This window comes from Myotis myotis, unplaced genomic scaffold (assembly GCF_014108235.1).
Source record: "Myotis myotis isolate mMyoMyo1 unplaced genomic scaffold, mMyoMyo1.p scaffold_m19_p_7, whole genome shotgun sequence".
NCBI lineage: Eukaryota > Metazoa > Chordata > Mammalia > Chiroptera > Vespertilionidae > Myotis > Myotis myotis.
Window position 1 is genome coordinate 59,365,157 of NW_023416379.1, and position 20,700 is coordinate 59,385,856.

A 20,700-nucleotide genomic window follows, 5' to 3' on the forward strand; every position below is an offset into this window, starting at 1 on the left:
AAAAGGCTAATATGCAAATAGACCAAAAGGGGGGACAACCCAACAACCAGACAACAGTGCTATGATGTGCACTGACCACCAGGGGGCACGCAGAACATGTTAAGCATCTGCAGCAGGTGGCAGAGTGCGGAACGTGGCAGGCGTTGGCTGTGGCGGGAAGGTGGAGCAGGTGAGCGGGGGCACCAGACCAAGGCAGGGCAACAGTCGCTGTCATCGGGACGAGCCTCTGATGGTTACTGAAAATTCTTTGCTCCCGCGCATCGTGGTCCCGCCCAGCATTCACACCTGCTGCTGGTGCCGGCCCTGCTTGCACCCACAGCCAGCGCAGAGCTGCCACTCGCACCCGCTGCCGGCACCTGGCACTGGCCCCAATCACTAGGCACCATCAGCGGGTGCGTGCGGTAGCTGTCAGCCCCAATCGCCCCTGAGGGCTTCTCCACCTCCCCCTGCTCCAGAGGGGTGATCAGGGCAGCAGCCGCCGCTCGCACCCACTGACAGCACCAGCCCCACTCGCACCTGCTGCTGGCACTGGCCCTAATCACTCCACACTGTCAGCGGGTGTGAGCAGGGCCAGCACCATCAGCATGTGGGAGTGGTGGCAGTGGCGGTGGGAGCGGAGCTGCTGGCAGATAGGGGACCAGGGGCCGTGACAGGAAGGGTCAGGCAGAGGCACGAAGGATGGACCAAGACCTGCCCCTGTGCCCACCGCAACCTCATTGCCCACAGTTCCTTTCAAGATGCATGAATTAATGCACTAGGCCCCTAGTCTACATATATAAAAGCCTAAGTGAACGTTCGACTGGCCAACTGGTGGTCAGGGCGCTCCCACAACGGGAGTGCCGCTCAGCTGACCGATGGGTGCCAGATGCTGGGCTCATGGCTGGTGAGCACCACTGTGGTAGTGCAAGCCTCTCCCACAAACACTCCCCCTGAACACCCCGCCCCTACCTAGATCAGGACTGGCATTGGGACTGACTGGACGCAAACCTGCGGCCACTTGTCGGTCAAGGGCGAACAAGTATCACCCAGGACAGGCATGCAGAGACTGTAGCAGAGCAGCAGCAAGCCTACCAAGTGGCAGCGGCAGGCGCAGTGGGGCCAGGATGAGCAGGAGCGGTAGGTGGCATTGGACTGCTGGTTTGGGCCCTATCCCCACAGGCCATGCCAAGGGACCCCGCTGGTGCACGAATCCGTGTACGGGGCCTCTAGTGTTTAAATAAAATAACGAAATGGTAAAACCTGTAAAACTACTTTTGTAGGTAAACCCCAAAATAGATGACAAGCTAACCACCCTATGAGATAAGCTATGTTAGAAAAGTCTAAGCATTAAAGGCATATTTTAAACTTTTTGTATAGCACACAGATTATGCTGAGTCAGATCCTTCCACTCTCTACACCAGGGGTGGGCATCCCATAGCATGTACTTTTTTGTAAACAATGTTTTCCAATAAAACACAGCCATACACATTTATTTACATATTGTCTCTGGCTGTTTGCCTACAACAGCAGAGCTGAGCAGTTGCAAGAGACGGCATGGCCTGCAAGCCTAAAATATTACTGTCTATCCCTTTACAGGAAAGGTTTGCCAACCTCAATTCTAAGCAATGCTTTCAGAGGTTAATTCCAGCCCATACTTCCAGCCCATACATTGACAGCTTAAATACCATATTAGGTGGATGGATAGACAGATGGCTATATGGATGGCTGGATAATGAATGCGTGGATGACTGGATGAATAGACAGACAATAGAAGAGACAAACAGGAAGACAGATATATTCAACTGTAGTATATTCTACATGGCAATTCTCAGTGGCAAATCAAAGTGAGGGTTAAGAACAACACGATGACATCTGGCAAAGATGCCAAAGGTAGCACATAGGCTCTTTGACAACATCAAGTCTTTCCCAGCAGCAAGATCTGCAAGCCAATAGACAAGGCTTGAAGCCAGGACACACTCTGTCTTACTGGTAAGTCAGTGGCCACCATTCAGGAGTTCCTGTCTTTCCTGCCTTATATATCAGTCGCCAGCTGGTGATTAGCAAATCCCTGAAACACACAACTCTAAAGGCTGGCACACCGAAAAAGTTGTGCGCACCTCCTTTGGAAAGTTCCAATGATAGACTGCTCCAAAGTATCAAATTACCCAAAATAGTAAGACCTCATTACTTTATCAATTAATTAAGGAACAAAATGGCAAGCAAAGTTTAATCCTCCATCAAGAAAATATCATGCAGAGAATTAGATTCAAGAAGAATCTTCTATAAAAAAACAACCCAAAAATCTCTTAAATTTTGCATAAATTTAATCCTGAGAGGAAAGAATTTTAATGTGTTCATTTATTTAAAACTTCACAAACAGGCAACCTAGAGAGCAAGCTATAATTCACAGGTATTTTTTAGTTACATTAATTTAAAAGATGTTTATTCTAAAAGAAAGTTATTACTTCAAATCAACCTTCTTGCATTCCTATCCTATGGCAATGTGCTTTTTGAAAGAGAGCAGCTAAAAGGAGTTAGAGCATAAAACTTCAGGAAGTGAGGAGCACCCTATACAATAATATTACAGATTCCTGTCTTCACAGCAGTGGTCTAGATACCTCTCCTTTTTACCACATACTGATTATATTTTGATCCATGAACTAACGAGTGGTCCACAGAGAAATCCTTCAGCATCAAGTATATGTTGACAAAAATGTAACTTAGAAAATAAGAAATTGAGCAATGGCCAGGTAGCTCGGCTGATTAGAGCATCATCCCAATATGCCAGTTGTAGGTTCTATCACCAGTCAGGCTACACACAAAGAATCAACCAAAGAATGCATAACTAAGTGGGACAACAAAATGATGTCTCTGTCTCTCTCTCTAATAAAAATTCTTTCCAAGGCCAAAATAAAAGAGATGCAATTTTTTGCTCAACTATCAGACAAGATAGCTTTCCACGTATTTTGTAAGTTCCATATATATGCTCCCTCTGTAACTGCAAATGCACTTATATTCATATTAGTTATATACTTATATACTCATGGCATTAGTTAGTTCATGCCTAGTCCCATTTTATTTACCATCCTCCTCCTTTTTCCTTCTATTTTTCTTCTAAATTATTGTATTGCTTTTGACATCTTAAACACATTTTTAAAATAAGGGAGAGTGTATAAATATAAATACTATTATATACATTTATTCATTTAATAGTTATTGCATAACCAATATACACAGACATAATGCAAGATGCTAGACTATGAAATTATAAGAGGCAGTCCCTGTCCTTGACAAACACACACTCAACTGGGAGTAAACAGGATGGAAAGAGATGATCAGGAAACAAACAAGAACATGAGATATAGTAAAGACACACGGCTCTAGGAATACAGAGGGAAGCAACCACCTGGTTAAAAGGATCAAGGAGGCTTTGCTACCAAGGAGGGCACAAGCAATAGGGGTCTTAGAGATAAAGAGAAAATAAAAAAGGTATTCCATGTAGAAACAAAAGACGTATACAAAGACATGGTGGTGTGAAATTGTGTGTGTGTGCACACATCTACAAACACATGTAAACACAGATTTACATGATGTTTCAAGTAAAGATCAATACTCCCATGTTCCTAAAAAAAACTTTCCAATTCCTTCTGATTTCATGTATTAACAACTCATGTAGAAAGCATCTGCAAGAGAACAATTCCTTCTTAATGCTGTAAGTTCCCCTGTGAGGCAAATTTCTTACCATTACAGAGATAATAGGGTCATTTTTCTGCCCTGGCACTAATCTACCATTAATGTTCATGAATGTGAAACTCGGTAGGGCTTTATCATTTTTTTACATGATGTGGTGATCAAACATAAATGTTCTTTTTAAAGAGAGTATATTTCTAAAATATACATTACTTCATGCTGCATGATTATGAACAGCACAGTCCAAGTCTCCATATCTGAGAAAGCCTATCTTACTCATCAGAATTTACAGTACAATGGGAGAGAGCCCAGTCCTGTCTCTGCCTCTGTATCTCTGTATCTAATTAACTTGATGATCTCTGACAAAGCATTATATTGTTTTTGCGCCCCAGTATCTCACCTGTAAACTGTGAAAGCAGCATGTGTCTATCTGCCACACCACAGGGACAAAATGAGAACATATTAAGTTAATTGATGTAGATATCTTTCCATTCTTAGAAGACCAGCTTCATAAGTTAAAATAATTCAACGGTACAGTCATTAAGACTCTAAAAGAAAGTTTTCATTCTAAAAACCATTATTCTGACTCCTATTACCATTTGCTGTGTAAAACTAATATTTAACCTATATTAGTTGTTATTTTTCTGAATAATCTCCTTTCAGATTTGAGGTTATTAATCATGGTCATAACTTTTTTATAATTCTCACTTCTATACCAAAAATTACTTTTACCACTGATGTTAAAAAGTATACAAACAGCCCTAGCTGGTTTGGCTCAGTGGATAAAGCATTGGCTTGTGGACTCAAGAGTCCCAGGTTCAAGTCCAGTCAAAGGCACATGCCTGGGTTGCAGGCTCAATCCCCAATTGGGTGCGTGCAGGTAGCAGTCGATCAATGATTCTCTCTCATCATTGAAGTTTCTATTCTCTCTCCCTCTCCCTTCCTCTCTGAAATCAATAAAAATATATGAAAAAAGTACATAAACAATAAAACTAAGTGCAATTTCTTCTAGTAATTACTTTTAAATTATTCCTCAAATATAGCTGTACACGATCTTCCCCTCATCTCTTTGCCTCAAATTACTGAAAATTCAAAGATTGACAGTCTAGGCCTAGACAGTTTGGCTCATTGGATAGAGTGTCAGCCTGCAGACTGAAGAATCATGGGTTCGATTCCAGTCAAGGGTACGTACCTCAGTGCAGGCTCAATACCTGGCCCTAGAATGGGCGAGTGCGGGAGGCAACCAATCAATGTGTCTTTCTCACATTGATGTTTCACTCTCTATCTCTGCCCCTCCCTCCCACTCTCTCTAAAAATCAATGGAAAAATATTGTCAGGTGAGGGTTAAAAAAACAAGATTGACAGTCTATTTTAGAAAAATTGTATCAACATACTGTTAACAGTATTATATATATTTGTCTATATCTGTCATTATAATAGTTACTAGAGGCCTGGTGCACAAAAATTTGTGCACTCGGAGGGGGGGTTCCCTCAGCCTGGCCTGTGCCCTCTCACAGTCTGGGACCCCTCGGAGGATGTCCACCTGCTGGCTTAGGCCCGCTCCCTGGGGGAACAGGCCTAAGCTGGCAGTCAGACATCCTCTGGCAGCCCTCGGGGGATGTCCACTTGCCAGTGGGGAGCAGGCTTAAGCTGCAGTCAGACATCCTTAGTGCTGCTGAGGAGGCGGGAGAGGCTCCTACCACCACCGCTGTACTGGCAGCCATCAGCCTGGCTTGGGGCTAAGCAGAGCTCCCCCTGTGGGAGCACACTGACCACCAGGGGGCAGCTCCTGCATCGAGAGTCGCCCCCTGGTGGTCAGTGTGTGTCACAGTGACCAGTCATTACCAGTCTTTCTGCTGTTAGGATCAGTTTGCATATTACCCTTTATTATATAGGATAGAGGCCTTGTGCATGGGTGGGGGCAGCTGGTTTGCCCTGAAGGGTGTCCCGAATCAGGGTGGGGGTCCCACTGGGGTGCCTGGCCAGCCTGGGTGAGGGGCGGATGGGTGTTTGCAGGCTGGTCACACCCCCTTCAGGGTGGGGGTCCCCACTGGGGTGCCTGGCCAGTCTGAATGAGGGGCTGATGGCTGTTTGCAGCTGGTCACACCCCCTTCAGGGTGGGGGTCTGCAGTGGGGTGCCTGGCCAGCCTGGGTGCATTGCTGATGGCTGTTTGCAGGCTGGTCAAGCCCCCCACAGTGGGGACCCTCACCCCATGGAGGTTTGGCCAGCCTGGGTGAGGGGCTGATGGCTGTTTTCAGGCTGGCCACACCCCCTTTAGGGTGTGGGGGTCCCCACTGGGGTGCCTGGCCAGTCTGGGTGAGGGGTTGAGGGCCGTTTTCAGGCTGGCCAAGCCCCCCAGTGAATGGAAGCTCCCAGCCTCTTTTTTTCTTTTTTCTTTTTTATTCTGGGATTTATTTACCTTCTATAACTGAAACTTTGTTGCCTTCAGTGGAGCTCAGAGCCAGCTCCTGCTCACTCCAGCTCCATGGCCACGGCCGACTGAAAGCAGGTATCTGGGGTTTATTTATCTTCTATAATTGAAACTTTGTTGCTTTGAGTGGAGCTAAGAGCCAATTGGGAAGCTTGGCTTCCTCCATCACTGGAAAAACCAAGCCTCCTGCTCACTTCAGCTCTGTGGCTGCCGGCTGCCATCTCGGTTGGGTTAATTTGCATATAGTCGCTCTGATTGGCTGGTGGGCATGGCTTAAGGCGTAGCAAAGGTACAGTCAATTTACATGTTTGTCTTTTATTAGATTAGATCATACTGACATCACTGTCTAATTAGAAGATAAAATTAACTTTCAATAAATAAGAATAATTAAGTGTTAAACTTTGATACTACTTAGCTCATGGTAAATACTGGAAACAAGGGTAGACAGCATAAATAGGTATATTAGGTCTAGACCTAGAACTCTGTTTATTAAATATAAGTCAATCGATCGTTAACTTTCTGACATCTAATTTGTACACATCTTGAGGAAAAACATTAGGAACTGCCTGTAATCAAAAAGAAGACTGGCTTGACTTATGACACAATGCACACCTGAATATGCTAGACTATGTTGTAAATCTTAAATAATGTTTGTAAGAGTCCCTGATAGACTAAAAATACCCCACAATGGCTCTCATCCTACCATAGACCAGCAACTTTTCTTCCTCTCTTTCCTGCTAAATCTGAATTACACAACCAACAGATACTATTCTTCCCCTTCTGAAAATCGACTATTCCTGAAGCAGGCTGAATGTTGTCTGACCTTTCTTGCTAAAGCTCTATAAAATCCTTACTCCTCCATCTCTCCTGGATTAGAACACTCTTTTGAATCATGCTCAGGGCCTAACATTCTGAATAAAGATTCATGCTGAACGGTGTGATTATTAAAAGAAATAACTAAAGATTTTTAAATAATAGAAACAGTTAAATACACTACTTACACTTACTGAGCATTTATTATGTATCAAGCACCAACTAAATATTTTATATATGTAAACATATTTAATCAAATGATACTATGGAAAAAATTTTATACGACTAAATTTGCAAATCAGGAAAAATATGATATTATACAAAGATATAAGTGACCAACATTTACTCAATAATAGATTGTAGATCAACAACCAAAAAATATTTTTAAAAAAGTCAAAGATTTTTCCCAAAAGGCACCAGAATCAGGCAATTTTATAAGCAAAAAACTTATCAACAGATAATTCTTAGTTACCCAAACAGGTCTAGAGCATAGAAAAAATAAATTAGCCCAGTTCATTCTATAAGACTAGCATAGCTTGGCCCGTGTGGTTCAGAGATTAAACATCAACCTATGTTGGTTGATTCCCGGGTTTCGAGCTCAATCCCCAGTGGGAGGCAGCCAATCAATGATTCTCTCATCATTGATGTTTCTATCTTTCTCTCCCTTCTTCTCTGAAATCAATAAAAATATATATTAAAAAAACAAGCAAAAAGATAGCATAATTCTGGGTCTCATACCTAACCAGGATGGTGAAGAAAGGATAAACTATAGACCAATGGTATATATATAAATATATATACATGCAAAGAGGTAACCATAGTCCAATTTTATTTATGAACATAAATATCCTTTTAAAAATCTTCTAATTGAATCCAGCAAAATGCTGAAAGAATTAAACATCATGATCAAGTAGAATTTACCCCAGGCATAAAAGAATTACTCATTATGATATTAGAAAATATGTTAATGAAATTCACCTCATCAAGAGATCAAAGAAGAAAAATCATATAATCATCTCACCAGATACCTAAAAACAATTTGATAAAATTCAACATCTTGGGAGAGGTGGGAGGAAAGAGCCTTCTACTAAGTTAAAAATAAAGATAATTTCCTTAACCTGATAAAAACTACTGATCAGGGTCCAAGTTAATAAAACATGAGATATTCCTAACAAAGGGAAAAAATTAAAATGTCTCATCAACTCTTGGGAAAAAAATGAATTATAACTATCACTAGCTATAGAGGGTAAGAACATCTAAAATAATTAACTGAAATATTATTAGAGAATTGCATTAGATATCCAAGTGCATTATTAACATACAAAATTAAAAGCTGTGGGTGGGAAGAGATCAACCAAAGAACTTGTATGCATATATGCATAACCCATAGACACAGACAAGAGGGTGGTGAAGTCCTGGGGAGGGGGTCAAAGGGGGGGGAAACGGGGATATATGTAATACTTTCAACAATAAAGATTTTAAAAAATAAAAAATAAATTTAAAGCTTTTCTGTAAACCAATGATAACCATTTAGAAAACAGTAAGAAAAAATATCCTATATAAATAGCAAAAAAAAAAACAAAAACATGAAACATCTAGTAATAACCTTAACAACAAATGTATCAAACCTAATGGAAATACCTACACAAGTTATTCATGGACATAAAGAAGTCTGAATAAATGGAGATAGCCATGATCTTGGAAATGAAGAATCATTACAGTGAAGATGAAAAATAGGGGGGGGAAAAAACTTTAAAAACTATGTGTGTCTGTGTATTTATATTTATATTTATATTTATATTTATTATTTATACAAATAGGTTGAACGCTGTTCTCAATGACAACCAGTACATGGGCATAGATATAATTGTGACATTTTCAGAAGGCAGCATTAAATTGTTGGGATCTAGTTGTTTCAAGGTGGACTTCTATTAAACATACTAGTGAAGAACTTTATGACAAAACTCAGGAAAAAAAATGTTTGCAAAATTCAACAACAGGCAAAATTCTGATACACAAGAAAATAAAAATGCAAGGCTTTTATGCTTAGTATTCCCAAGTGACATGTGTTACAAACATTTCCAGCTTTCCTTTTTAGCTTGTAGACTATAAATACTTACGTATTGGGTCTTGTCTCTGCCTAGTAACTGCGTCAATAATACCCTATCCTTCCAGTTTTTCACTAACTGCTATTTAGAGACTTGCAGTGTTTGGCTTCATCAATCATTTATTGTGCAGGGTTTAATCAAAGAACAGGAAGAAACAAGGATGGAATTAAAATATATAGGTTTATAGTTTTACTGTAAGAAACAGTGATCTATAATTTTCTCCTTCTACATGCCCAAATATATATATATATATGTGTGTGTGTGTGTGTGTGTGTGTGTGTGTGTGTGTGTGTGTAAACATGGATATTTACTCCAACATAGTTTAGAATAGGCAGAATTTAGAAGCAATTCAAAATTCCATAATAGGGGAAAGGATAAATTATGGTACATCCCTCAAAATTATATGAGCTAAAAATTAGCTAAATCTTTGTGCACTGAATTAAAATATGTTCAAAATGAATTGGTAAGAAAAGCAAGTTACAAAATAGTGTTTACAGTATGATTTTATATAACTCAGTTTATATGTAAATGTGTTCTATACATTCACATACTTATATCAATGCAAATGCAGGGAACAGGTCTAGGGACAGGAGTAGAATAGAGAAAAGGAACTTTCACTTTTCATTTTATAGTTCTATGGTACTTGAAGCTTTTACCAAGAGTGCATATGATTCATGACATTAAATTTTATTAAAACAAAAAATAAAACACTCTTTTCCATGTAGTATAAACTTAGTCATTGAGAATGCATCCAGTTAAATTAAGACAACGATCAAAAATAGACATCAGACTAATGCCCCTAATTAGTCTGAAAGTGCATGTGAATAATATAAGGAATATGCCAGAAGCACACAAAAATTCTACTGTGTCATATTCCACAAATATTTCAGTCTATCAGGTCAATCACAGAAGATACATGAACAAATTCAAAGGCAATTCTGCACTTCAAGTTAATTGAAAACCTTCTGATTCTTCTTGCTACTAGATCAGGCCTTTTCATCACAAAGTAGAATAATAATCTGCATCCCCTGCCTGTTTTAGGTTTACAATAAATGCCACTCAACAAGGATAAGACAGAAGACACATGTACAATGTAAACGTAGAAGTGAAAGGACAAGTATGAAAAAAACAAACTGTAAAAAGTCTGTAATCAAATAAATGAAAACAAATTGACAGTAATAACATGTTTAAAAATATAGATAAAAGTCTGGTAGTATATACAACAAAAAGTCAATAGTAGCTAGGGGATAGATTTATGAGCTCTTTTTGTCATCTCTTTTGTGCTTTGCAGGAGTTCAACAAGCGTACATAAAAGACTGAAAAATAGCCATAATCTTTTAAACCTTCCTTGTATCCACAATCTTTCACAATGCGACTTGCCCATCCTTTGAAGTTGGACTGACCTGTGACTTGCTTTGGCCAACACTCTATTAACAAGTGATGCGTGCTAGTTTCTAGCCTGTGCTTCAAGAACCTTGGATGCTGCTACTTGCCCCTGTGAAACCTCTGCTTCCACCATGTGAACAAGACCAAGCTAGCCTGCTGGAGGATTAGAGACAAGTAGGCTACAGTTTTACCAGCCACAGCCCCAGATATTTGAGACAGCCCAGCTGAGACCAACAAATCCAGCCCACATGACCTGCAATTGACAACTGATCTATGAGGAGCCTACATGAAATCTGAGCTGGCCAGCTGAGCTCAGCCTAAACTGCAGGCCTGCACGTGAGCTATATAAAAAAGTTGTTGATTTAATCCAGTAAATGTTAGGGGTGGCTTGTTTAGTATCAATAGCTTGCTGATAGAATATGACTTTTATAAGAAAAATAAGTGTGTTTAAAAAACAAAAGGCATTGTTAATTTCTAATTATAACATTGTTTACGCCACAATATTAAAATATCATATTTTCAGGTGTATATCTTTTTCTTTTCTTTATTTAAAATAACATTTTATTTTATTTTATTTCTTTTAATTAAATGTATTGGGGTGACATTGGCTAGTAAGATTATGTAGGTTTCAAGTGTACATTTCTATGATAAATGACCTGTGTATATTGCATTGTGCGCCCACCACCCAAAGTTAAATCACCATATATTTGACCCCATTAACGCTTTACTACCCTTCAACCCCGTTCCCTCTGGTAACCACCATACTGCTGTCTATGAGTTTCAGTTTTGTTTTGTTTTTAATCATCATGTTGTCTTGCTACCATGTGTTTTTTGTGTGTGTTTTTCTTCTTTATTGATTAAGGTATTACATATGTGCCCTTATCCCCCCTCAGCTCCCCCCCACTTGTGCCCTCACTTGTGTCTGTGTCCATTGGTTAGGCTTATATGCATGCATACAAGTCCTTTGGTTGACCTCTCCCCCTTCCCCCACCCTCCCCTGCCTTCCCTCTGAGGTTTGACAGTCTGATCGATGCTTCTCTGTCTCTGGATCTATTTTTGTTCATCAGTTTATGTTGTTCATTATATTCCACAAATGAGTGAGATCATATGTTTATCTTTCTCTGACTGACTTATTTCTCTTAGCATAATGCTCTCCAGGTCCATCCATGATGTTGCAAATGGTAGGAGTTCCTTCCTTTTTACAGCAGCGTAGTATTCCATTGTGTAGATGTACCACAGAATATTAAATTATCTCAATAGTGCAATGGAACTACTTTATATTGAAGAATCCAAGTTCACATTTAGCAAACCTTTTCACTCCATCTATATATATAAAAGGTTAAGTGACCGTCCAACCAGAGCTATGATGCGCAATGACCACCAGGGGTCAAAGGCTCAACACAGGAGCTGCTGAGCTGCGGTGACTTGGCAGCGGTGGTTCTCAGGTGATGCACCCCAGAACCAAAGAGGAGGGAGCCTAATTCTGGGGCACGTCACCCAAGAACCCCCTCTTGCAATCTGGGACCCCTCGGGGAATGTCGGAGAGCCAGTTTTGGCCGATCCCTGCAGACCAGGCTGAGGGACCCTACCTGCCAGAGGGACCCTGCTCACTCTTCAGACACCCTTTGAGCTGCAGCACTGCCCCAGGTGCAGCCGACCCGGGGAGGGACCATGGAAGGTTGGATCCAGGGAATGTCCAGCCCGTCTCCCCCAGTCCCACTCTGCTGGCTACCTTATAATTAATTTCCTTTCAATGTCCACAAATCTATGCACCGGGGCACTAGTCCTATTAACAAGTTAAGCACCCAGCCTGTTTCGTCTTCCAGACAGAAAGTATAGTGTCAGTCACCTGTGATTGACTGGGCACTTAATGTGTTAATAAAAGTGTATGTGGTTGTCACGCCCTCAAGCTGTGACGCCCTCACGCCACAACGAGCGATCCCTAGGAGGCTGTGTGCACAGTGGGCTCGAGTGGGTGGGTGGGGCTGCGTGTGAGCGCAGGTGGGCTGGGACTTGACATTGCATGCGAGGCACAGAGGCAGGGCCCATGGCTCCGCGAGGCGAGGCCTGGGGGTCCCGCGGCTCTGTGCGGCGCGGAGGTAGGACCCCCAGCTCCAGCCTACCTCTTTGGGGCAATACATCGCAGGGCTCCCGCACTGTGAGAGGGCACAGGCCAGGCTGGGGGACCCCCCCATGAGTACATGAATTTCATGCACCGGGCCTCTGGTATATAGATAAAAGAACTGGTGTGTGACAAGATTTGTTTTAATTACCTATCAAAGATTAATGATAGAACTAACTTATCCCTGGAAAGAACAGTCACCTCAAGCACCAAAGGCATTAAGAAATTTCTCTGTATCAGGTTGGATACTCAGTGCCTTTAAATCTACTCATTCATCCATTTCATCTTTAAATCAATTTGATGAGCTAAGTATTGTCATTGTCCTGGTGGTACAGGTGTGAAAACTAAAGCACAGAAAGATTAAGCTGCTTGCCAAAGTCACCTAGCTAGTAACTAATAGAGCAGTCTTTCAAATTCAAGCAATCAGGATCCAGAACCCATGTTCTTAATCATGTTATTAAACTGAGGGCATAGGGATGAAGATGAAGAAAAGAGCTGACTGGCTACTTGATGTGTCCAAACATAATGAAAATAGATCTTAAGGAAATTAGGAACCATGTGAAATTAAGCAAATAAAAACAGAAAAATGCATTGTATTCAGAGAAAACAATTGCATACCAAAGGGGAGATGAAAAAATGCTTTATTTATTTATTTTGTTGTGAATCATACTGTTATGTAACAGCAATGTGAACACTAAATAATGGTCTGAAAAATTTACACTGTAACTCTAGGAAGATATTAGAGAAAATCTGCATATGTTGAGGCAAGGACAGCAGCTGCTGGGGAAAAGGTGAGACAAAATAACTAATAGAAAGATAAAATGTTAACAAGCAGTTTAAGCATATTATTTACAAATATGATAATTTACTAAGAGAATTGAAAAGGCTTGCCTATGAGGAAGAAGCATGCATTTGGTACAAGATATATTACTTGGCTGTTTAAAATCTGTAAAAGTATTATTTCAATTTAAAAACTAATTAAAAAATATAACATAAACTAAATTCCCTCTTATTACTGGATCAAACAATTCTCATCATGAGTGTACCTACTATTAATGTATCAGCCTGCATAAAAATAATCAGCTTAATGATGCCAACCAAAACAAATTTAAATGTGAAATACTAATTCCTCGCTTTTGTGTATACTGCTATTGGGCAAAAATACCTTCAAAGTCATCTACAATTTATACATAATTAGTGTATCTGCTAATAAGAAAAAAGGAATCAGCATCATTATGACCTATTTTTGCCTGAAAGGATAATTTAAATTCTGGAAATAAAGCAGCAAGAGGCTTTTAGTCTTACTTTTTTTTCTCTCTAGAATAACCATGGATAAAAACCATGGTTACTTCGATATCACAGGTGTCATCAATCATTCAATTAAATAACCAAAGAGTTCAAGACATGCAAGAACAGCTTCTCCACAAGAATGCATATATCTCATAATGACTCACTGACTCACTCTTTTTGAATCATAACTATTTTGTACATTTTGACACTGTCTTCCTTATCTATCTTCACTAAGCATCCCGCTGCCATTTTTAAGTTTATTTGTAATTAAATGCCATAAACATAAATAATCCAGAAATATAAGCTATAGTCTGTCTAAATTTAGAAGATAAATTTTATATCTATGATATATTCAAAATAAGTAGAAGAAAATAGTTGCATTACCTATTTTCACTTCATCTTTATAGTTTATAAAGTTAATGGCTGAACTAAAAGTTGTAGACCAGACCTGTGAGTCACCACAGCACAGATGTTTGAATATAGAACACTACATGGAGACCAGGTCCAAAAATGAGAGAGTCAGAGAGGTCTGGAACAGCTGCAATGGGCAGTACTGTCCATTCGTCAGTTTTATCCCTCTCCCCCAAATGTAGGAAGGCTACATTTCTCAGTTACCTTTGCTTCTAGATGGGGACATGTGACTAGGCCCCTAAAAGCAGCATGGAGCAGACATTCCCAAACCCCATCTGTGACTGCACAAGACTTGTGGCATGTATAGTTTTTATAACTCTCGAAGAAGCGAATTAATCCTATGCCTATACACTGTAATATAAGGGATATACTTCCTTAATGAAGAGCTACTGATAGTATATATTTTTATTCAATTAAAAGTAAATCATTTTAATTGTGGGAGAATAGCACAGGTTTTGGCATGAAACTAGACCACTAGAAGAATTTGTTTCACTTATGCCCACCACTCAATAAATGTTTAAATACATTGCAACATATTGTAATGTTAGAAAGAGAGCAGCTTTGGGTCAGAACATATTCATTTAACCCTCACTCTATCACTTAGTTCTCTACGAGCAAGTTTTTTAAGTTCTCTGAACTTCAGTTTCAGGGTCCCACCACCTCATGGGGCTTTTGTGAAGATTAAATGGAACCATTTTCACCATACGTTCCCAATACCTGGGTTTGAAAATGGGCTTTGAGCAAGTTGCTTAACTTTCCTAATGCTCAGGTTCCTATGGCAGTGACAGAATTTTTCTGATGAGGTTGTTGTGAGAATTAATTGAAATAGTCTAATTGTCTACACAACATAGCACTGTGTCTAGTACATAAGTGTCCAAGCAGTGCTTAAAGATGAGGCAGATACACACATGGTTTATCTCAAGCCCCTCAACGACACTGTGAGCACCATTATGTACTATTAAGTAGTATCCTATCTAATAAAAGAGAAACATGGTAATTGGCATATGACCGCTACCCTTCCCATTGGCTAATCAGCGAGATATGCAAATTAACTGCCAGCCATCCCAATGTAGTCCTGATGTCACAGCATTAATAGTGCCTCCTTCACCTTCAAAGTATTCTAATTTAGATTAACTCCTATATAGACACTTCAGCTATAAGGGCATTTAATGTTATTTAGTATAATAAGCTCATTCACTTTTTCATTCAACCCACATTTACTAAGCAACTATTTAGATGACCATAGTCCCTATGTTCTCAAGTAATTCACATTGCTTCTTTTTCCACAAAATATAAAATGGCTAGATAGATTTCCCCTAAACTTAGCATAAAATATACAACTGAGAAAAAACTAAATATGGAACAAATCAGAATTTTTCTACAAGGTAAGTATAAACCAAACTTATAAGGAAAAATAATTTTTTTGAATTGTAAGAAACAAAAAATATGAAGATATTCACAAATATAAAATAAAGAAAACCTTTACCTGCTGCCCTGTAAAGTATTTTAGGTTCAAAAAATATACAAGGATTTTTATCCTCTATGCATGACAAAAGAAGTCCCTTGGCCTGGAAAGGGCTTCTGGGTACAACCACCTGCAAAAACAGATTTTTTTAAAGACAATTTCAGTAAAAATGTATCCCAGCAAATTCATTATAAGAAGAGTTGACATTTAAATAACCAATTGTTACTAATTAAAAATAGAAATCTGGCATTTTTAGCCTAATTATAATTTTTAATAAAAATTTACATTCTGTCCCAAAATAGCCCACATGTTCAACATTTTTTAGATGCCCATCATATTCTGGTGATTAAAAATGCTCTTCTCTTAATGAGCTAAACTTGCATATACATAAAAAATAAAAGGATTCTACAAAAAGCATTCATCAAAACAAAAAAGTAAAGTTGTCAGTATCTTTCTGTATTTATCTATAAATAAATAAATATTTTCTACTAATACTCTACAGCTAATTCCAAAGGATATGCAACTCTCTTCTCCAATTTTAAATATCAAAATCTCCTCTTCCATGAAAAACATGGTCTGCATTTCCTACAGGAAAGAGTAATCCACGGAACTTTACAATCAAGCACTATAACATTGTTAATGCAAAGCTAAAGAAAAGTGTGGATACTGCACACTTCCAGCTAACAGGAAAAGATTCCAGAACCTTCCTGGGAATAAGGTTGATAATGAAGAAAATGGTAATGACAGGAGGTAGCACATGTGTTAACTGGGTCAAGAACACTATGTGGACTAATTCATCTACTGTTCACAGCAACTTGCCAAGGTAGTTATTATTATTTTCCCCAATTTAGAAATGCAGACTAAAGCTTAAAGAGAGGTCAAATAGCTTGCCCAAGGTTACATCACTTGCTACACCAGGAATTCTCACCCAGTTCTGACTGATACACAGCTCAAGTTTGTACACCATTTTACCTCAAACCATAAACTTGCATCTAATTTTCAATGATTACTAAATAACTGCATAAAGACAAGAGTTATATAGAAAAAGTTACTATTAAAATAAACCTGAATTTATCACAAAGGCTTAAATAAGGTTCCTTGAAGCAAGCTATATTTGGCTTTCAAAAATCATTTTCATACCATTTTTATTAAAGGGCACTATTCCATTTTCTGTAAACTAACTCCTGGACACAGTGCTTACCACAACACAATGTCTTTATCTTATGTTCCCACTTTATTTTTTCTTCTTCTGCTTTCTACATGTGTTTATTTTTAACATTTTGTACTATATGTACAATTTTCACTTTGGATTAAAGAAAGAGAAAGGGGGAGAGGGTAGAGAAAGTAGAGCATTGAGAGAAAAGATGTGTTCTTAAAAATACTGAGTAACATCATCAACATTAAATGTGAATCAATGTTCAGCTCAAGCACAAAAATAACTATTTCCTCAACTGTGGCTTCTGTCCCAACTTACCACTTCCAGCTTACATCGAAAAGTTATGCAACCTGTACTCTACTGAGAAAACTTTATGACTTTGCTTTAGGAGGGAAAAAAACAAATAAAAAAAACGTAAAAACATGTTCACAACCAGTTCATGTTATCAAAAAACAGACACACAGCCGTGGGTGAACATATCTATGAGTTTTTATAATGATTCCCAAGGAAGCTCTCTAGTAAATAGAACTAGAAAAGAAGATAATGTAAAAAATGAAAAGAAAATATGCAAAATGTTTTTATTAAAAGACCCAAGTTATTATAGAAATTGAAGACTGTTGTGGAAGGCAAAGAAAGATGCTTCAACTTTCACTGTTAGAGCAAATATTACCTTCCCCGGAGTGAAAAGCACACCTGGGTAACAGAAGCCTCTGTCAGTCTGTTTAAAAACATACAGACTAAAAGCAAAAGTCTATCCCTCTGACTAGGAATTAAAGAGTAGATTTATTAATTTACCCCAGAAAAAGATTTATTAATTTAAATGAAAAAGACCTATTAGAAGGAAACAGAGCTTTGAAACAGAGGAAGATAAACCAACTATGTTCTCAGTCTTATTCTTTGAAGCCTAAAATTAATATCAGGTACTATTAATATCAAGCCAGGTACTATTTCAAAAAGAATACTCTATAAATCTGAGCAATGGATTAATGAATATAAAAAACAAAACAAAACTATGCCCTCTTTTTAAAAGGTTTACATGAATTCCCAAAATCCTGTTTGCTTTCCTCTGATAAGCATTTTAGTTAATATTAATAGAATGAACCAAAATGAAAACCTCAAATGGAGATCAAATAAAGTACATAAATGAGTATACCTTAATTCCTGGGCAGTGTGCAAAAAAAGCTTCAGGACTCTGAGAATGGTAGAGAGCCCCATGACCAACACAGCCCCAAGGGGAACGGATGGTGAGGCTTCCACAATTAAAAAGATCCCCAGAGCGATATCGATACTTGGCGGCTTCATTAACAATCTGAGAAGGGAGAAGAGAAGGGACATATCACAGGGAGTCCTTCATTCCCATCCATTTTCTTCGACCCTTTATTAGATCTTTACATATATGCCATAACAACATACCTTGTAATGCACTAGCTCAAAGGTAGCACAAAGTTCTTAAGATAGGGAGGGTAGAGACAAAACTTTAATACTTCATGGACTTAACCTTAGAAATGACCAATTATAGTAAACTGCAATCTTCCTACCTGATCAAAAGCTGGGTAAATATAATCTGCAAACTGAATTTCTGCAATGGCAGTAGCACCAGTGACTGCAATTCCAATTCCAAATCCAACAATTCCTTGTTCACACAAAGGGGTATTAAAAACTCTATCTTTTCCTAAAATAAGAAAATAAAATCATTTTATTATGACAAATGAGAGTAATGTAATGCACAATACAACTGAAAAGTCAAAGAGTTGGTAATAGTGAGATGGAGAAAAAAAGCAAGAGACAGGTGAAGGAAATAGAAAATAACTAGTATGATAGCTATTTTAAATGCAAACATAGTAATTATATTAACTAAGTAATTGAAATGTTACAATTAAAAGACAGGGTGTCACACTGAGATTTAAAAAAAGCAAAATCCAACTACTTAAAATAAAATAAATAATAAAGATATCAGAAAGTTATAAATAAAAAGAAAAATATATATACAATAAAAAACAACAACAAAGAAAGTTGCTACATTAATAGCAGACAAAGTAGACTTTAAAGGAAAAGGTATTACCAGAGATAAAGAGGGAAAATTCATTCTTTAAAAGAGTTCAAGTCACAAGGAGGACATAATTCAAAATTTAAACTCTTATAACAACATGGGCTCCAAATAAATAAATAAACAAACAAACAGAACTGAAAAAAGAAATGGATAAATTCCCAAGATAGTGGGAAATTTTAACATACCAATCTCAGTAACTAATAGATAAAGCACACCAAAATAAAAGTAAAAACTATATAAGATTTGAACACCATAAACAAACATGATTTAACTGATAAAGACACTATACACCTAACAGAGAACACTGGTATTAATTAACCATATACTGGGTTATAAATCTAATCTCAACAATTTTCAAAGAATTAAAGTAATATAGAATATATTCTCTGACCATTATGGAATTAAGCTAGATATTATAAACAAAAAGATAATTAGAAAATCCTTATGTTAGACAGTTTTAAACATATGTCTAAGTATCTCATGTCTCAAAGATTAAGTTATAATGAAAATGAGAAAGTATTTTGACCGGAATGATAATGAGAACTCTATGTATCCCAAGTTATTGAGGTTCCAATTTCAATAATGGCAGAGTAAACCTCACACATCTAATGAACAAAATATATAAACAACTACTTACAGGCACTGGAGAGGAAAAAAAAAAAAAAAAAAAAAAAGCCCTAAACTGAAAGAGATTGGATCCTTAGAAGAACTGAATTGCAGTGGATGAGCATGACATATATAAGGCATATCCCTTGAGGTGATTCCCCAGTTTCTGAGACATGAGACAGCTAGAATTCAGACAGACAGACAGTCTTATCGGCATGGGGTGTCAGAGAATGGAGTCTGGAACTGCTAGTGGCTGGAAATTGAGGCACTAGTCCCTAAAAGAAGGGCATTACATGAGGGCACCCCAAAATGTATGCATTAAATCTTCTTAAATGCTTGGTTGACCCCTGTGCCTATGAGAGACTCCAAAAGCACAGCAGGTAACTGGAAGCTCACAAAGAGCTGAGCATAGATTTCAGCTATGCCCACTAAAAAGGAGGTAGAATTTGGAGTTTGAGATTCTTTCAAATTAAAGGAGCTTGACAAACAAACACCTTAGGCTTTCCACTGAAACCACAAGGTATAATGTTACTAGCATACACAACTCATTTCTTATCTGAAATTTTACCACCTCTCAAACCATATTAGCATTTCATGAAAAATTCTAATTTCAGAAACTTGGATGGATAGACACAAGCAATAGCCACAGTCTGAAAGTCTGGGGGCAGATCTATGATTCATATTTCAGTTCCATAATACAGGGACACCAGTTCTTCTTGGCACATAGAATTTACTTTCAGCTCAATCAGTCCTTTTGAATATGAACCATAAATAGAGCAGGTGCTAGAAAATGCCAACTAGACACATCCTACAGTTTGCACTCTAGAAGCAGCTGCAAAAACTTAAAGCATGATTCTTACTCATCCCGATCTGTGACTACCTTCTGACTGTGACCTCTATCCCTCATCAGTTCCCTATTTGACTGTGAGCTGCTTGATAATTTCTGAAAATTTATGATTCCATTGAATTAAGAACAATTCACTGGCAGAAAATGAACACAGATTCCAGCTGCCACCTGTGGAATCCACACCTGTGGAATACCTGAACCATCTGAACCAGAGGAACAGTGTTATTATTTATTCCTTACTACTTCTGGTTCCCTGGATTCAGATATTTTTCATCTCAGTAAATATAGCCCGTTTTGCTCCTAGAAGGCAGAAAAGTTGAGTTTATCAGAATTCTTACTTCAAAA

At 38.3% G+C, this 20,700-nt stretch overlaps 1 protein-coding gene across 3 annotated transcripts in view; it reads right to left on the bottom strand.

Moving 5' to 3' along the window:
• The window catches only part of BCKDHB (branched chain keto acid dehydrogenase E1 subunit beta), a 221,517-nt gene that overhangs the window by 142,597 nt on the left and 58,220 nt on the right, over nt 1-20,700 (bottom strand). For all 3 annotated transcript variants that reach the window (XM_036316658.1, XM_036316659.1, XM_036316660.1), the window contains exons 4-6: nt 18,391-18,524; nt 18,006-18,161; nt 15,718-15,826 (exon numbers count right to left, since the gene is read on the bottom strand). In XM_036316658.1, coding sequence (XP_036172551.1) covers nt 15,718-15,826; nt 18,006-18,161; nt 18,391-18,524 — 399 coding nt within the window. The remainder of the gene's footprint in view (nt 1-15,717; nt 15,827-18,005; nt 18,162-18,390; nt 18,525-20,700) is intronic.